At 41.0% G+C, this 17864-nt stretch overlaps 1 protein-coding gene across 1 annotated transcript; it reads right to left on the bottom strand.

The window, feature by feature from the left end:
* Nucleotides 1-2847: 2847 nt before the first annotated feature.
* Nucleotides 2848-14052, bottom strand: LOC510860 (C4b-binding protein alpha-like). The gene is made up of 4 exons (NM_001075473.2): nucleotides 13857-14052; nucleotides 5230-5400; nucleotides 3781-3956; nucleotides 2848-3262 (listed from the first exon to the last, which is right to left on the bottom strand). The coding sequence occupies exons 1-4, from the start codon at nucleotides 13939-13941 to the stop codon at nucleotides 3104-3106; spliced, it is 591 nt and encodes a 196-aa protein (NP_001068941.1). The 5' UTR covers nucleotides 13942-14052; the 3' UTR covers nucleotides 2848-3103.
* Between the last annotated feature and the right edge of the window lie 3812 nt (nucleotides 14053-17864).

Genomic DNA, 17864 nt, shown 5'->3' with positions numbered 1-17864 from the left:
TGTAAAAAGGCTGCACTCAATATGCCAGCAAATTTTGAAAACTCAGCAGTGGCCACAAGACTGGAAAAGGTCAGTTTTCATTCCAATCCCAAAGAAAGACAATGCCAAAGAATGCTCAAACACAATTGCACTCATCTCACATGCCAGCAAAGTAATGCTCAAAATTCTCCAAGAAAGGTTTCAACAGTACGTGAACTGAGAATTATCAGATGTTCAAGCAGATTTAGGAAAGACAGAGGAACCAGAGTTCAAATTGCCAACATCCATCAGATCATAGAAAAAGCAAGAGAATTCCAGAAAAACATCTACTTCTGCTTCATTGACTACGCCAAAGCCTTTGACTGTGTGGATCACAGCAACCTGGAAAATCCTTCAAAAGATGGGAATACCTTACCTGCCTTCTGAGAAATCTGCATGCAGGTCAAGAAGCAACAGTTAGAACCAGACATGGAACAACAGACTGGTTCAAAATTGGGAAAGGAGAATCTCAAAGCTATATGTTGTCACCCTGCTTATTTAACTTCTATGCAGAATATATCATGCAAAACGCCAGGCTGGATGAAGCACAAGCTGGAATCAAGATTGCCAGGAGAAATATCAATAACCTCAGATATGCAGATGCCATCACCCTTATGGGAGAAAGTAAAAAGGAACTAAATAGCCTCTTGCTGAAAGTGAAAGAGGAGTGTGAAAAAGCTGGTTTAAAGCTCAACATTCAAAAAGCTAAGATCATGGCATCTGGTCCCATCACTTCACAGCAAGTAGATGAGGGAACAATGGAAACAGTAACAGACTTTATTTTCTTGGACTCCAAAGTCACTGCAGATGGTGACTGCAACCATGAAATTAAAAGATGCTTGCTCCTTGGACGTGCGTCTGAGTGAACTCTGGGAGTTGGTGATGGACAGGGAGGCCTGGTGTGCTGCGATTCATGGGGTCGCAAAGAGTCAGACACAACTGAGCAACTTAACTGAACTGAACTGAACTGCTCCTTGGAAGAAAAGCTATAACCAACGTGGACAGCATATTAAAAAGCAGAGACACAACTTTGCAGACAAAGGTCTGTCTAGTCAAAGCTGTGGTTTTTCCAGTAGTCATGTACAGATGTGAGAGTTGGACTATAAAGAAAGCTGAGCATGAAGAATTGATGCTTTTGAACTGTGGTGTTAGAGAAGACTCTTGAGAGTCCCTTGGACAGCAAGGAAATCAAACTAGTCAATCCTAAAGGAAATCAGTCCTGAATATTCATTGGAAGGACTGATGCTGAAGCTGAAGCTCGAATACTTCAGCCACACGATGTCAAGAAGTGACTCACTGGAATAGACCCTGATGCTGGGAAAAATTGAAGGCAGGAGGAGAAGGGGATGAGAGAGAATGAGATGATTTAATGGTATCACTGACTCAATGGACGTGAGTTTGAGCAAGCTCTGGGAGTTGGTGATGGACAGGGAAGCCTGGCATGTTGCAGTCCATGGCGTTGGAAAGAGTCGGACAGGAATGAGTGACTGAACTAAACTGATATATAAAATAGAAAACCAACAAGGACATATTGTATGGCACAGGGAACTATATTCAGTATTTTTTAACAACCTATAAAAGAAAAGAAACTGATACAGAGAAATATATATCTGTATAGATAGAAACAGTATAGATAGATACATATATATATCTATATGTATAACTGAATCACTTGGCTATACACCTGAAATTAACAAAACATTGTAAACCAGCTATATTCCAACTAGATTTTTTTTTAAAAACTCCTCAAATCTCAATCATCAGGAGCAGGTTCTCAGTTTTGTTCCATACACATTTGTTCCATACACTCGGCATAGTGTAGGTCCTGTTGGCAACAACAATGATCCCGTCAAACTTGCTGCCTCTTTAGGCTGTCCTCCCTTCTCCATCTCATTACCTTTCTCTCACAGTGCTTTCCTGGATCAGAAACTAGACACTCACAGGTCTGTGACTCAGGAGAACCAAAATAAATATCAGCCAAAATAATTCCTAGTAGCAGGAGCAGGTGACAGCTTTTAAGACAATGAATAAATACCTTCTCTATTAAGTAGGTTTCTCTAAGCATTCAAGATCCTCTGTAGCATCTAAGGGTTAAGGAAAGCCTGCTATACAACTTTGCCTGATTGGAGTACACTTGGGAAAGTTAAACCAATGAGGCCAACATTCCCCATAGAGTTCTATGTACAAAATAGATGGGACAAGGAGCCAAGATATGAGTGGGAGAGAGATATCAGAGGATGCAAGAGTTGAGAAAAGTGATAAATGCAAAGAATAAAAGCCTCCAAACACCCCAAGATATAAGGGTGATTGACGCAGGGCATCTTCTCATGTACGGGGGGGGAGGGTGGTTGCTCGAGCCATTTTAACACTTCTAATAAAGAAAATGGGACCAATCATTTTGAGGATTTGGGAGCACAAATGTAGCTGCCAGGCAGGATTCCACTCACCAGGCTTTCAGAGTCTGTTCTGAGGAAAGGGTCAGGAGACCAAGACAGACAGGAATCCCCTTCCTGTAAGGCAAAAGCCAAGAGGGAGCATGACTGAGGCAGAGGCCAAGTGCATGGGGGCTCACAAAAGGACCTGACTTCCTCAAAGTGCGGACAGTGGACAACAATTTTGGGGTGTGTTGATGTTTAATCTAAATATTGAGCTCCTGAGTAACCTATATACATGGAATTGTGGAGTAAAGGCAATCCATGGAAATGTACTGCTGTGAACCCAAGTCCCTACGTCCAAGATCCCAGCAATAAAAAGTAAACGTATCAACTTCATGTATGTGTGTGTTCACAGACCTTATTTTACAAAATTAAACACAAAGACAAAATGATGTTGGATATGCTAATTTTTAATTAAAAAATGTGTATTCTGTGTCCAGAAAAGGGAAAACATGAGTCAGAAAATCATCAATAACTCCACAATCTCAAGGCACTAAATATTAACAAAATTATCCTTTCTAGATAATTATTACCACAATTGGTGGTGTAAAAGAAATGGTAGAGGTGGTTAACTCAGGTGATCCATATTGGAATGAAGGTAGCAAGAAACGTTTTCCTCTCTCTCTTGAGAAACATTACAGTGATTACCACTAAGAGGCATCCTTTGGCTTATCTATCTGAAGCTCCAGGAGTGCAATCTCCAGGGACAGCTTGTACACTTCCAAGGCCAATTTCACCTCCTCTGGCCTTGAGAGGCACTTCAAGAGTTTCCTGCCTGTGACTACTTGCTCACAGCCTTCAGGATACTCCTAAAAGAGAAACACATGGTAAGTATGCTTGAAAGACTTCTCTCCCGATTGTTAGGGGGCACAGTTCATGTAGAAACAGGCAGGGTTACAGATTCAGGACCAAGACACACCCCAGGACTGGTGGGGGAGCAGGAAAACCAGAAACACCTTGCTTCCCACCATCATCTTCCTGAGAGGAATATAACTCTGCTCTGAGACAGCCTCCCAGAAAGCTTCTGTGGGAACAGACACTACTTCTGACCATCCAGAAATGGGACAAGAGTATATCAAATCCTCTAGAAAAGTTGGGAGTCACTACTACCAGCTCTGAGACCCTCCACTCCAAAGGGGCTCAGTTTTCTTTGATCACAAGTGAGAGCAGGAAAACTTTGCATCTCCTATCAGACCAGAAGGCTCCAAAGCGAAAATGAGAGTTCCTTTGAATGAATGAATCTTGACAAGTCAGGTACCACCTTTGCTGGCAGGACAGTGCTTTGGGGTTTAATAAAACAAAAATTACCTCAAATTGTGTGACTTACCCACTCACACTTGGGCACCTCCGGGTACCAGGTTCTGTCCTCTGAGCAAGTGATATTTTCAGAACCAACCACACTAAAGCCAGACTCACACTGGATAGTAATTCTTTCAGGTTCAACATATCTAACCTTCTCCACAGATAACCTTCCATATTCTATCTCTGGTTTCAGACACAATGCTGCAATGGAAACATAACTTTAAGCAATACACAGATCTAAGAAAAAACATGCAAGCCTAGGGTACTAAGAATGAACTGTATTTAAGTGTTGCTAATTGTTTTACCTTTTTTTTAATCTTGAGAAGAAAAATAATATTCGTTAGCATATTTATTGAGCATTGGGATAGTACTTTATCAGACTTTGGGGTAGATCTTTATGTGATCGTCTTATTTAAATCTCACTATTTTATCTAAGAGAAAGTGACATACAGAGAGGTTAAGTGACTTGCTGAAGGACATATAACTATTTTAAATAGCCTAACAATATAAAAAGGGCTGCTGCTGCTAAGTTGCTTCAGTCATGTCCGACTCTGTGCGACCCCATAGACAGCAGCCCACCAGGCTTCCCCGTCCCTGGGATTCTCCAGGCAAGAACACTGGAGTGGGTTGCCATTTCCTTCTCCAATGTATGAAAGTGAAAAGTGAAAGTGAAGTCGCTCAGTCGTGCCCAACTCTTAGCGACCCCATGGACTTCAGCCCACCAGGCTCCTCTGTCCATGGGATTTTCCAGGCAAGAGTACTGGAGTGGGTTGCCATTGCCTTCTCCAATAAAAAGGGCATGTGACCCCAAATCTTCAACTATCAAATCAGCTGTCTCTTGTATCTTGATTCCTGTAAGACAATAGAGGAAAAATTTTCCCTCTTGCTTATTATTCTCCTGTGTGCGAAGGAGACGATGGTGGCAAATCATCCCCAAAGTTGTTGATGATGAAATGATATTAAACCTCTGTGCATGCAATAATCAGACCTCATTTTGACCTCATGTCCCCATAACAGCTGGAAAATTAGGAGTCCCTCACCACACAGCTACATTGTGAGCAGCTAGTGCCCTGCACTGGCACTGATAGAAATACTTGTGATTTCACAATGCTTGGCATTAGTCCACTAGGGCTTACATTCTAGACCAACTTTTCATGAAAATTTTCCTGCAAGCCACAGCTACATGCAGATAGAATGTACCATCTGTAGACTATTTCTGGAATTATACAAGAAACTGACAAATGGAGATGCCTCACAAAGGCTGAATTTTGTACCTGGAAAAGAAGGGGAAATTAATGTTCTGTGTGCCCTCTGTACTTTTTGCTTTGGATACCATCAGACCATAGTAATTATTTTCAATAAATCAAATCAAATGGTTTTTTTGCTGCCTCTCACAGGAAAGAAACTGTGCTCTCAATCCTTTGATGATAGTCCCACCCCCGCCCCCTTAAAATGAAGAGGGAGCCAGAGTTACCTTTACACTGAGGGACCGCAGGTGACCAGCCTGAAGACGTGCAGGAGAGTTCTTTCGCTCCAACCAGGATGTACCCTTCATCACATTCATATACAGCTTGGTGATCAAATGTAAAGAATTTAGAGACTACTTTACGTTGTCCATGGGCAATGACAGGAGGGGATTCACAATCTTGAGGTGAGACATAAAAGTAAAAGAAGGTCAGCATGTAGAATGCATATAATAACACTTCCTAGTATCTGTGTGGTTCAAAGGAAGCTTCCATCTGTCCTTCTGTCTTCTCTACCCATCCAATCACTCAGCCAAACACAGGACTCGAGCTGCCTTCATGAAGGCCTGAGGCTGGGGAACCATAGAAAGGTTACAATGGACTGACAAGCACTTAGGATTGGCTTCATTTTTTTGAAAATTCACTAAACTTGACACTATTTAGGAGCCATTTTGACAGGAAGACGGAATTAAGTCAAAGTCACACTGTGCTGGTGTCACATTCCACTGCTTTTGTGCTAAATGCAGAGATGTATTTCTGGGAGAAACTAAAGATGCAAAATAAATCTGCAATCTCTGACTCATTTCTCCCAATAAGACCAGTCCATCTATCTTCCCAAGAATATACTCACTGTCCTCTAAAATAGTTCAGAAAGAGCTTATAGAAAGAATAAGAATGATGGCTTGCATGTTGGAACAATGGACACGACACAGTGCTGAGCACCTGTGTGAAAGAGAACAGTCAGGACCCACACACACTGCATGAGGAGTTTAAATAAAACAGGTCATTGGAAATGCCTTTCCTGGTGGTTCAGATGGTAAAGAATCTGCCTGCAGTGAGGGAGACCTGGGTTTGATCCCTGGATCAGGAAGATCCTCTGGGGAAGGGAATGGCAACCCACCCCAGTATTCTTGCCTGGAGAATCCATGGATAGAGAAGCCTGGTGGGCTGCCTGGTGGGGTTGCAGAGAGTCAGTCATGACTGAGCAACTAACACTTAACACTTTTGGAAATGTCAGTAAAATGTTAAACTGATGGACAATAGTATCTACAGTACTATCCTAAGATGCCTCCTTGAGGCATGGAAAATGTGATGCCAACAATGAGGTTCAAATGCTGGAGTTGCTGTGGCAAGTGGTAGAGAGAGTGATTAAGTGATTCAGAAGAGTGAGTATGCTGGAGTAGATGTGCCACACACATGCAGGAAACTCCACCAAGTGACTATGTTGTCTGGGAAGACCTGGAGGATACATTTACCAAGGACAGAAGGAATATCATAATGAGAGGAGCACTGTATCAGAGACCAGAGCTGATGATGGGAAGACTGTTAAAGAACAAGGTTCACTCTTAGCAGTCACAATCTGAGTGGTGCTCATAGGCTTTAGAAGCTAAGTAAATGTAATCATCATAAGGAGTGGCAAGTTAGAGATACAACCAGACTGAGATTAGGAAGATGGTTAATAGAACATGACATTCCTTAGGGTGAAAACAGATGAGCAGCCAACTAGATACTACTCAATCTGTACCATGGAAAGAAATAAAGGATGGATGATCAGGAGGCTGATGGCCTTTGGTCCATTAAAAATTACAATCTGTTGCTTAGTTTCTGGACCTGTGCTATTAATAATCTCAGGTCTGGAGATCACTAACTGAAGAAAAAAGTTTCCACGACTAAGGAGACTACAACAACTTGAGACATATGCACAGTAATGAGTTCCCCAGTCTTCCGAGAGGACCTGCGTCCATTTACATAAGCAATTATGCACAGATGAGAAGTGCATAATAATCCAAGTATTATTGGACATAGAGTTTGAGTTGACATAGATACCTGGAACCATCAAGGCTCCCTTATTAAACCACTTGGTGGGCATTTCCATTATCTTTGAAAGTGTGGGCCAGATAGACAAAATTGGTCACTGGCATAATCCCCATATTGGTCCTTGGCCTATGGGTTAAGACGGTCCTATCCAAGAAAACCAAGTAGAAGTCATTGATATGACCTATATCCTCCCCTTGGAGGCAAAGAAGATAAGTTCTTTTAAATATCATTTACCAATGTGTAGAGGAAATGGAGAAATATGTGCTACTCTTAAATAATTAAAGATGCAAGAGGGGTCATCGTATCCCCTGTATTTCATAAGTTGGTCTACTACAAAAAAATTCGGGTTCTGGAGAATTAGAGTAGACTACTAAAAACGCAACAGCATTGCAGCCACTGTACCACATGTGGTATCTTTGCTAGAGCAAATTAATATGTCTTCTGGTAGGTAAGGCCACTGATTCAGCAGAGGCCTTCTTTGCCATCCCTGTCAGAAAAGAACATCACAAGAAGTGTGCATACATATGGAAAGGTCAAGATCCTCCATCTGCATTTTTAGTCCTTGGCTGTGATAACACTTCTGTCCTTGTCATAAGAGAGTCTGAAAATATCATGGCCATGTAGGCACCCATAGAACAGCACATTGATACAGAACATCAATGGCATCATGTTAACTCTACTGAATAAGCAAGACTAGGTGGCATGATGATGTTCCAGAGTAAGGAAGGTAGAGAAGGATGAAAAGATGTAACTCTGAAAGGCAGGTTCAAATAGATTTGAGCAGGTTTTATAACGTAGTAGGTGAAGGCACATGGACCAGAAAGAAAGGAAGAAAAAAGAATAAATACCAAGAAACAAAAGGTAATAATTGAAATGTCTAGCTTATCTATTAGATGTGGACCATTTTCATTGATTCAGAAAAGGGAGGGAAACCAGCAAAGTCAAAGAATGGGAACAAATAATGGGGGATAAAGAGAAAGTTGGACTAATAAGCAGTATTTTTTAACCAACTTATCCACTTAAAAAACATTCAGTATATACATGTTTTTAACCTCAGGTGCTTTTTGTTGGTGTGTGTGTGTGTGTTGTTTCATTTTTCCAACTTAATGATGCTGCAGGAAAGGATTTTCACTGCAAGTTCATTTCCTTTGTTCAAACTGTACAAACAAAGCTAGGTAAAAAAAAAAAAAATACAACACATAAAAACATCAGATCAGACAAATCACCACTGTTACACATTTCTTAAATTCTAAACTTACATTGTAAAAGCAAATTATGAAAAAGGCATGCATGGTAGAGAATGAACAATGGTATAGTTCCTCTTTCTTGATGGAAGTCACAACAGTTACTAATATTTATCCCCCTGTGAAGTTCATTGTTCTAATTTCCATTATCCAAGGAGGAAATCTGTCCTTGAGGATATCCAAAACCCTATTATGCTATGATATTAGAAGCATCCTTGATATTGGGACAAAAGCCAAGCTTGTTCTCTGACCAAGTGATTGATCCATAAGCAGCACAATAATAGGGTCATTTCACTAGTACCAGGTGTCCTGGGAGGGTGCCCAAATGTTTCAACCAGGGGGTCCTGAGATCAACATACTCACAACTGAGCAGTGGATGGGAACTTCTAGGTTAAAAAGTGCCAAAGTAGAAATTTCTAGTATTGGAAACTTTTCTCAGTTCACACACACTTCAGAAGAACTAAGTAGATTTCCAAGAGGAGAAATCAAAGTTAAATTTAGTAATTTCATCTGCCTCTAGATTGTTCTTCTTTAGTAATGTTCCAACACTTAAACTGCAAAAATGTAAGGAGGGAAAAAATGACACTCATCTCAAGATCTGATTTTCTTTCCTTTCATTCGTTTAGCAGATAGAGACTGAAAGCTACTGGGTGCTGAGCTTTGTACCCCTCCCTATCTTTAAGAAGTCAGCAGTTGGCTTTAGTGAGAAGTCAGGAGCTATAGAATTTGTGCCAGCTTTATTCAACATTTTCTTTTTTTAAAGTGTGGATTCGGATCTGACCATATGAATGCACAGTTATAAGCATTTTTTTCTTCTGCATGAAATTGATCAGGATCCTGTGGGGCTCCTGGGCACAGAAGCCCTTCTGTCCCTGGTTTCTTGTAAGGAACACACCTTCAACCTCCATGACATTCCCTGAATTCCAAAGGGCAGATTCTAGCAAATATTAATTTGGGAAAGGAAGGGATGAAAAGACAAGGGAGGGGCACCCAAGAAACAATAGAGCCTTGAGGCAGTCTTGGTCTGCCTCAAGGATACATAACAATGTCTTTAAACTATTTAAGATGTCAGCTTCCCACTGACATCTAATAGAAGCAGAAGATATTAGGAAGAGGTGGCAAGAATACACAGAACTATACAAAAAGATCTTCAAGACCCAGATAAACAAAATACTGTGATCACTCACCTAGAACCAGATATCCTGGAATGTGAAGTCTAGTGGGTCTTAGGAAGCATTGCTGCCAATAAAGCTAGCAGAGGTGATGGAATTCCAGCAGATATTTAAAATCCTAAAAGATGATGCTATTAAAGTGCTGTACTCAATATGTCAGCAAATTTGGAAAACCTAGCAGTGGCCACAGGGCTAGAAAAGGTCAATATCATCCCACTTCCTAAGAAGGGCAGTACTAAAGAATGTTCAAACCACCAGACAATTGAACTCATCTCCCATGCTAGTAAGGTTTTACTCAAAACCCTCCACGCTAGGCTTCAGCATTTGTGAACTGAGAACTTCTAGATTTCAAGTTGGGTTTAGAAAAGGCAGAGGAAACAAAGCCAAAACCTGGTTCTTTTAAAGGATAAATAACATTGACAAACCATTAGCCAGACTCATCAAGAAACAAAGGGAGAAAAACCAAATCAATAAAATTAGAAATGAAAATGGAGAGATCACAACAGACAACACAGAAATACAAAGGATCATAAGAGACTATTATCAGAAATTATATGCCAATAAAATGGACAACGTGGAAGAAATGGACAAATTCTTAGAAAACTACAACTTTCCAAAACTGGACCAGGAAGAAATAGAAAATCTTAACAGACCCATCACAAGCACGGAAATTGAAACTGTAATCAAAAATCTTCCAGCAAACAAAAGCCCAGGTCCAGATGGCTTCACAGCTGAATTCCACCAAAAATTTAGAGAAGAGCTAACACCTATCCTTCTCAAACTCTTCCAGGAAATTGCAGAGGAAAGTAAACTTCCAAACTCATTCTAGGAGGCCACCAACACTCTAATACCAAAACCTGACAAAGATGCCACAAAAAAAGAAAACTACAGGCCCATATCACTGATGAACATAGATGCAAAAATCCTTAACAAAATTCTAGCAATCAGAATCCAACAACACATTAAAAAGATCATACACCATGACCAAGTGGGCTTTATCCCAGGGATGCAAGGATTCTTCAATATCTGCAAATCAATCAATGTGATACACCACATTAACAAATTGAAAAATAAAAGCCATATGATTATCTCAATAGATGCAGAGGAAGCCTTTGACAAAATTCAACATCCATTTATGATAAAAACTCTCCAGAAAGCAGGAATAGAAGGAACACACCTCAACATAATAAAAGCTATATATGACAAATCCACAGCAAACATTATCCTCAACGGTGAAAAATTGAAAGCATTTCCCCTAAAGTCAGGAACAAGACAAGGGTGCCCACTCTCACCACTACTATTCAACATAGTTTTGCAAGTTTTGGCCACAGCAATCAGAGCAGAAAAAGAAATAAAAGGAATCCAAATTGGAAAAGAAGAAGTAAAACTCTCACTGTTTGCAGATGACATGATCCTCTACATAGAAAACCTTAAAGACTCCACCAGAAAATTACTAGAACTAATCAATGAATATAGTAAAGTTGCAGGATATAAAATCAACACACAGAAATCCCTTGCATTCCTATACACTAATAATGAGAAAATACAAAGAGAAATTAAAGAAACAATTCCATTCACCATTGCAACGAAAAGAATAAAATACTTAGGAATATATCTACCTAAAGAAACTAAAGACCTCTAGATAGAAAACTATAAAACACTGGTCAAAGAAATCAAAGAGGACACTAATAGATGGAGAAATATACCATGTTCATGAATTGGAAGAATCAATAGAGTGAAAATGAGTATACTGCTGCTGCTGCCAAGTCACTTCAGTCGTGTCCAACTCTGTGCGACTCCATGGACTGCAGCCTACCAGGCTTCTCCATCCATGGGATTCTCCAGGCAAGAACACTGGAGTGGGTTGCAATTTCCTTCTCAAAGCAATTTATAGATTCAGTGCAATCCCTATCAAGCTACCAACGGTATTCTTCACAGAGCTAGAACAATTTCACAATTTGTATGGAAATACAAAAAACCTCGAATAGCCAAAGCAATCTTGAGAAAGAAGAATGGAACTGGAGGAATCAACCTACCTGACTTCAGGCTCTACTACAAAGCCACAGTCATCAAGACAGTATGGTACTGGCACAAAGACAGAAATATAGACCAATGGAACAAAATAGAAAGCCCAGAGATAAATCCACGCACCTATAGACACCTTATCTTTGACAAAGGAGGCAAGAATATACAATGGATTAAAGACAATCTCTTTAACAAATGGTGCTGGGAAAACTGGTCAACCACTTGTAAAAGAATGAAACTAGAACACTTTCTAACACCATACACAAAAATAAACTCAAAATGGATTAAAGATCTAAATGTAAGACCAGAAACTATAAAACTCCTAGAGAAGAACGTAAGCAAAACACTCTCCAACATACATCACAGCAGGATCCTCAATGACCCACCTCCGAGAATATGGGAAATAAAAGCAAAAATAAACAAATGGGACCTAATTAGAATTTGTGCCATCTTTATTTAACATTTCCCTTTTTTGAGCTGTGGGTTCACACCTGACCATACAATTGCACAGTTGTAAGCATTTTTTCTTCTGCATGAAATTGATCAGGATCTTGTGGGGCTTCTGGGCAGGGAAGCTTTTTTGTCCCTGGTTTCTTATAAGGAACACACCTCCAACCACCGTGACCTTCCCTGAGTTCCAAAGGGCAGATTCAAACAAGTACTAATCTGGGAAATGGCAACCCACTCCAGTATTCTTGCCAGCAGAATCCCTTGGACAGAGGAGCCTGGCAGGCTACAGTCCATGTGGTTGCAGAGAGTCAGACACCACTGAGCACAGACAGACTAATCTGGGAAGGGAACTGATACAAAGACAAGGGTTCATTTCAGTTCATTTCAGTCACTCAATCGTGTCTGACTCTTTGCGACCCCACGGACTGCAGCACATCAGGCCTCCCTGTCCATCACCAACTCTCGGAGCTTGCTCTAACTCATGCCCATCTGGTGAGTGATGCCATGCAACCATCTCATGCTCTGTCATCCACTTCTCCTCCTGACTTCAATCTTTCCCAGCATAAGGGTATTTTCCAGTGAGTCAGTTCTAAGCATCAGGTGGCCAAAGTATTGGAGCTTCAACTTCAGCATCAGTCCTGCCAATGAATATTCAGGACTGTTTTCCTTTAGGATGGATTGGTTGGAAGGGACTCTCAAAAGTCTTCTCCAACACCACAGTTCAAAACAATCAATTTTTCCACGCTCAGCTCTTTATAGTCCAACTCTCACATCCATACATGACTACTGGAAAAACCATAGCTTTGACTAGATGGACTTTTTAGGCAAAGTAATGTCTATGCTTTTTAATATGCTGTCTAGGTTGGTCATAACTTTTCTTTCAAGGAGTAAGCGTCTTTTAATTTCATGGCTGCAGTCACCTATCTGCAGTAACTTTGGAGCCCAGAAAAATAAAGTCTGTCACTGCTTCCATTGTTCCCCCATCTATTTCCCATGAAGTTATGGGACTGAATGCAATGATCTTTGTTTTTTAATGTTGAGTTTTAAGCCAAATTTTTCACTCTCCTCTTTCACTTTCATCAAGAGGAACTTCAGCTCTTCTTTACTCTCTGGAGAGTGAGGAGAAGGGAACAACAGAGGATGAGATGGTTGGGGGAATTACTGACTCAATGGATATGAGTTTGAGTAAACTCCGGGAGTTGGTGATGGACAGGGAGGCCTGGCATGCTGCAGGCTATGGGATTGCAAAAAGAGTCGGACATGACTGAGCGACTGAACTGAACTGAACTGCACCCTAGTGGGGCCTGCAAATCCTTGCAATTCCTTTCAGTGCTCATTAGTTAGGAACAATTATACCCCAGTTTGCAATGCAAGATCTTTCATTTATATAATGTTTTTAGTTTATACAGTGCTTCCTAATTTTACTCTAACAATCTCACTCATTATTTTCAATGATATAAAAGTTTACTTTCTGGATGGCAAAAATTTTCTACACAACCTTGATGAAACAGAAAAATAATGAACCTTATTTAAGAATTAATTCTTTTTTTTTCTTTTTAGAAAAATTTTATTTAATTATTACATTCTGTGAAGTACATTTTAGTCAGAGAACAGAAAATATCAGAATTCAAGTTCTGCATCCACAAGTAATAGCTAAGAATTTAGGTTTAGCCACTTTAATATAAGCACTTAATATAAAAATTAAAAGGTTTCTCTTGTGGCTATATCAGCTCCCAAGGGCTTGCAATATTTTGCTTTCTAAGTAATTATGCCCTGTATCAAAAGGACTAAAATTATTTAATTATTAATTATTTAATATTGAAATTAATATAACCTATGATTGGTTATATTTAATGAATTCTTAATAAGAAATTCTTCTCCCTACCTTAGTTTAAACTTTCCCCTCTTCCTTATCACCTCTGTACTTACCGCACAGGACAGGTGGGCAATGCAATAGAGATAGGACCCCAAGGAGACACAGTGCTGGAAAAATTCTCTGCAACTTGGGGGACATGGTAAAGAATCTCAGAAACACAGCACTAAGACTCAGTGTTCTCAGACCCTGAATCAGGCTGAAGTGAAAGCTCTAAGTCAGTGGTAAGTTGGTGCCTGACTCAAGGAACTCAGGCTAGGGAAGTCCACTGCTGTGAGTTACTAAAGGGAAGAAGCAGAATTGAGGAGACCAAGTACTGGATAGGACTTGAGGGGTGCAATTCAATAAAGCTCAAGTCTTAAGGAGAATGATAATAGTGTGTCGTGAGAGCTCTCCAGGGGTCTGTGGGTCTTTACAATCATAACCCCATGACTTTCTCACTGTTGTGGGGAGCACTTGTTGGCTTATCTACCCATAAACATCATTCCTCTTGGAAGAATCAAGAAAAACTGGGCAAATGATACAGTCTGCCAGTTTCTTTATGGAACAGGGTGAGATGCCAAAGTGTATTCTCTGCCATCCCTCAGAGGTATCAAATCTTCATTCACTAGTGTGAATTCTCAATAGGAAGATAGGATTAAAAACAGATTTATAAAGTCTCTTCTTAAATATTTCACAAGACTAATTGGAATAAAGTCTATAATTGTGAAAAGACAAAAATACAGACCAAACAACAATTAGTCCCTCAATTTTTAAGTTTCCTTGAGTATCTTTGGCACCAAATTAATCAACTTTGGGGTTACACTGGTCGAAAAGCAAAGGGAAACTTCTTAGAGTAGTTTTTTATAGCACAAATAAAGGAAAATTAAATGATAAAGAATTAAGCTTTATAAATGGGCATGACAATTTCAAGAATTTCTGCATGTCACTAGGTTTTTATTTTGGGGGACTCCAAAAATCACTGCAGATGGTGATTGAAGCCATGAAATTAGAAGACACTTACTCCTTGGAAGGAAAGTTATTACCAACTTAGCATATTCAAAAGCAGAGACATTACTTTGCCAACAAAGGTCCATCTAGTCAAGGCTATAGTTTTTCCAGCGGTTGTGTATGGATGTGAGAGTTGGACTGTGAAGAAAGCTGAGCACCGAAGAATTGATGCTTTTGAACTGTAGTGTTGGAGAAGACTCTTGAGAGTCCCTTGGACTGCAAGGAGATCCAACCAGTCCATTCTAAAGGAGATCAGTCCTGGGTGTTCTTTGGAAGGAATGATGCTAAAGCTGAAACTCCAGTACTTGGGCCACTTCATGAGAAGAGTTGACTCATTGGAAAAGACTCTGATGCTGGGAGGGATTGGGGGCAGGAGAAGAAGGGGACGACAGAGGATGAGATGGCTGGATGGCATCACCGACTCAATGCACATGAGTTTGGGTGAACTCCGGGAGTTGGATGGACAGGGAGGCCCAGCGTGCTGTGATACTGAACTGAACTTAATTGAACTGAAAGACCTTCCAGCCCAGCAATGTATCTCTGACAAATGCACTAGATGGTAAGTTGTAAAGGGCTTTTTTGTTAACCCCAGGACTAGTTAAGACTGATCCATTAAAAAAGGAGTCTGTCACTCAGATAATTTCTTTTTCCAGGATCTGCAAAGGGCATAGGTGAAGTTTTTAACCTGAATTTCATGTTGGACTTTGGACCATGTGCTTGAAGATACCTCTATATGTATGAAGATACATCGGCTTGAAAATACATGGATATTCATTCACAGAATATGGTGAACACTGGAAAATGTCCCCAAATGAACTTCACTATTCAGATGAGCTGTAAAGAGTGCAAAAAGAGTCATATAACAATCAAGCTGCTTAGCTCTCAAAAATAAAGAGGAACAGTCCCCAGAAATAAATGGGTAAGCTCCTCCAAAATATTGATGACAGCACAATTCAGTCGTCTTACAAAGAGGGACTAAATTAAATTAAGTATGCCAGATATGTCAGATAAAATAGATAATTTAAATAATTTAACAGGAGGTTGTTATTTTTCAGAAAAGTTTCTGCTTATTAATCATATTCCAAAGTTTTACATAAGTCATTGCAGTTAATTTACAGTATTAAAGCAATACTATAACACAGATGGTATAGCCACATTTTACAAATGAGGAAATTGATTCAGGAAAACTGAGTATACATCCTAAAACCTTTCTCATCAGTGGCCAAGTCAGATTCTGAACCCAAGACTAATTTAAATCCCCAGGCCTTTTCACTATGCCAAACTATTTTCTATCTAATGGAATTAGACTACAAAGTTTTCCTGCACGGAATCCAGTACCTATCATTTAGAAGACTACGTCTAGGAGCCTTCCGTTTCTACTGTGGCGGGAAAGACCCCAGACTGCCCTTCTCTCTGGAGACAAGATCCCTGTATGATCTACCAAGAATTAAGGCTCAAATAGGACTCAGTAACAGGCCTCAGGGTCTTCCCTTGTGGTTCAGCTGGTAAAGAATCTGCCTGCAATGCAGGAGACCTGGGTTAGATCCCTGGGTTGCGAAGATCCCCTGGAGAAGGGAAAGGCTACCCACTCCAGTATTCTGGCCTGGAGAATTCCATGGACTGTATAGTCTATGGAGTCACAAAGATTTGGACATGACTAGCTTTTACTTTCACTTTCAAAGACCTCGGGGGCTTCTCCGGTGCTTCAGTGGTAAAGAATTGGTCTGCAGAGCAGGAAACATGAGTTTGATCCTTGGGTTGGAAAGACGCCCTGGAGACAGAACTGGTAACCCACTCCAATTTTCTTTTTTTCTTTTTTTTTTTTTTCCGATTTTCTTGACAGGGAAACCCCATGGTCCATGGATACAAAAGAGTCAGACACAACTTAGCAACTGTATCTCTGATCCTGCTCATGACACCAATTGTCTCTCTGTATTTCACTGTGCATACTGTTCGCTGAACCCGGGGTAGGCAAGGCTCCAGCTAAGAGGCTGGAAGAAGACTGAAGGAGCCAATAGGAACTGCAGATGCGTTTATTCTCTCCTGGCAACAGCCATAGCAAAGCCTAACACAACACAACCTCTCTCCTGCTGGCACAGCGGCCGTAACAGTATTCTCTCCTGGCTGACACAGCAGCCATAGAAGTAGATTCACTGTATTCTCTCTTTTGGCGGCTGACAGTAACGCTGCCACTTTCTAGGTGGAGCTCACATATCGCTACAGCACAGAGTAGCTCCTGACCAAGAAAGTACGTCATGATGCTCACGCACAGTGTTGTAAGTGAGCTCAGCTGTTGCTGCTGCTGCTGTAAGTCGCTTCAGTCGTGTCTGACTCTGTGCGACCCCATAGACGGCAGCCCACCAGGCTTCCCCGTCCCTGGGATTCTCCAGGCAAGAGCACTAGAGTGGGTTGCCATTTCCTTCTCCAATGCATGAAAGTGAAAAGTGAAAGTCGCTCAGTCGTGTCTGACTCCTAGCGACCCCATGGACTGCAGCCTACCAGGCTCCTCTGCCCATGGGATTCTCCAGGCAGGAGTACTGGAGTGGGGTGCCATTGCCTTCTCCGAGCTCAGCTGTTCCATAGTCATTATTTACAAAACAAAGGGCAAGAGAGTCTGACCACTGCCATCTTGGCTAACTTACTCTCTCCCCATACTTCAACCCTTCAGGGTCTCTCGCCTCACATTCTATGAGCAGTTCGTCTTCTGTGATATTCCGTTGGCAAGTAACACTGACCCTTGGATTTACATCTTGCAACAGCATTAGCAACAACAATGAACAGTTACATCCCCAAAACACAGCAAAGCCCAATCACATGGAACTCATGTTGCAGTCCTCGCCCTCGTGGGGCTAGAAGAGCCACCCACTGCACGTGGAGTGCCTCTGTCTTCCATCAGATCAGATCAGATCAGTCGCTCAGTCGTGTCCGACTCTTTGCAACCCCATGAATTGCAGCACACCAGGCTTCCCTGTCCATCACCAACTCCCGGAGTTTACTGAGGCTCACGTCCATCGAGTCAGTGATGCCATCCAGCCATCTCATCCTCTGTCGTCCCCTTCTCCTCTTGCCCCAAT

The sequence above is a fragment of the Bos taurus genome, chromosome 16, assembly GCF_002263795.3.
Source record: "Bos taurus isolate L1 Dominette 01449 registration number 42190680 breed Hereford chromosome 16, ARS-UCD2.0, whole genome shotgun sequence".
Lineage (NCBI taxonomy): Eukaryota > Metazoa > Chordata > Mammalia > Artiodactyla > Bovidae > Bos > Bos taurus.
The sequence above is the reverse complement of the archived record's forward strand: the minus strand, read 5'-3'. Positions and strand labels throughout refer to the sequence as shown.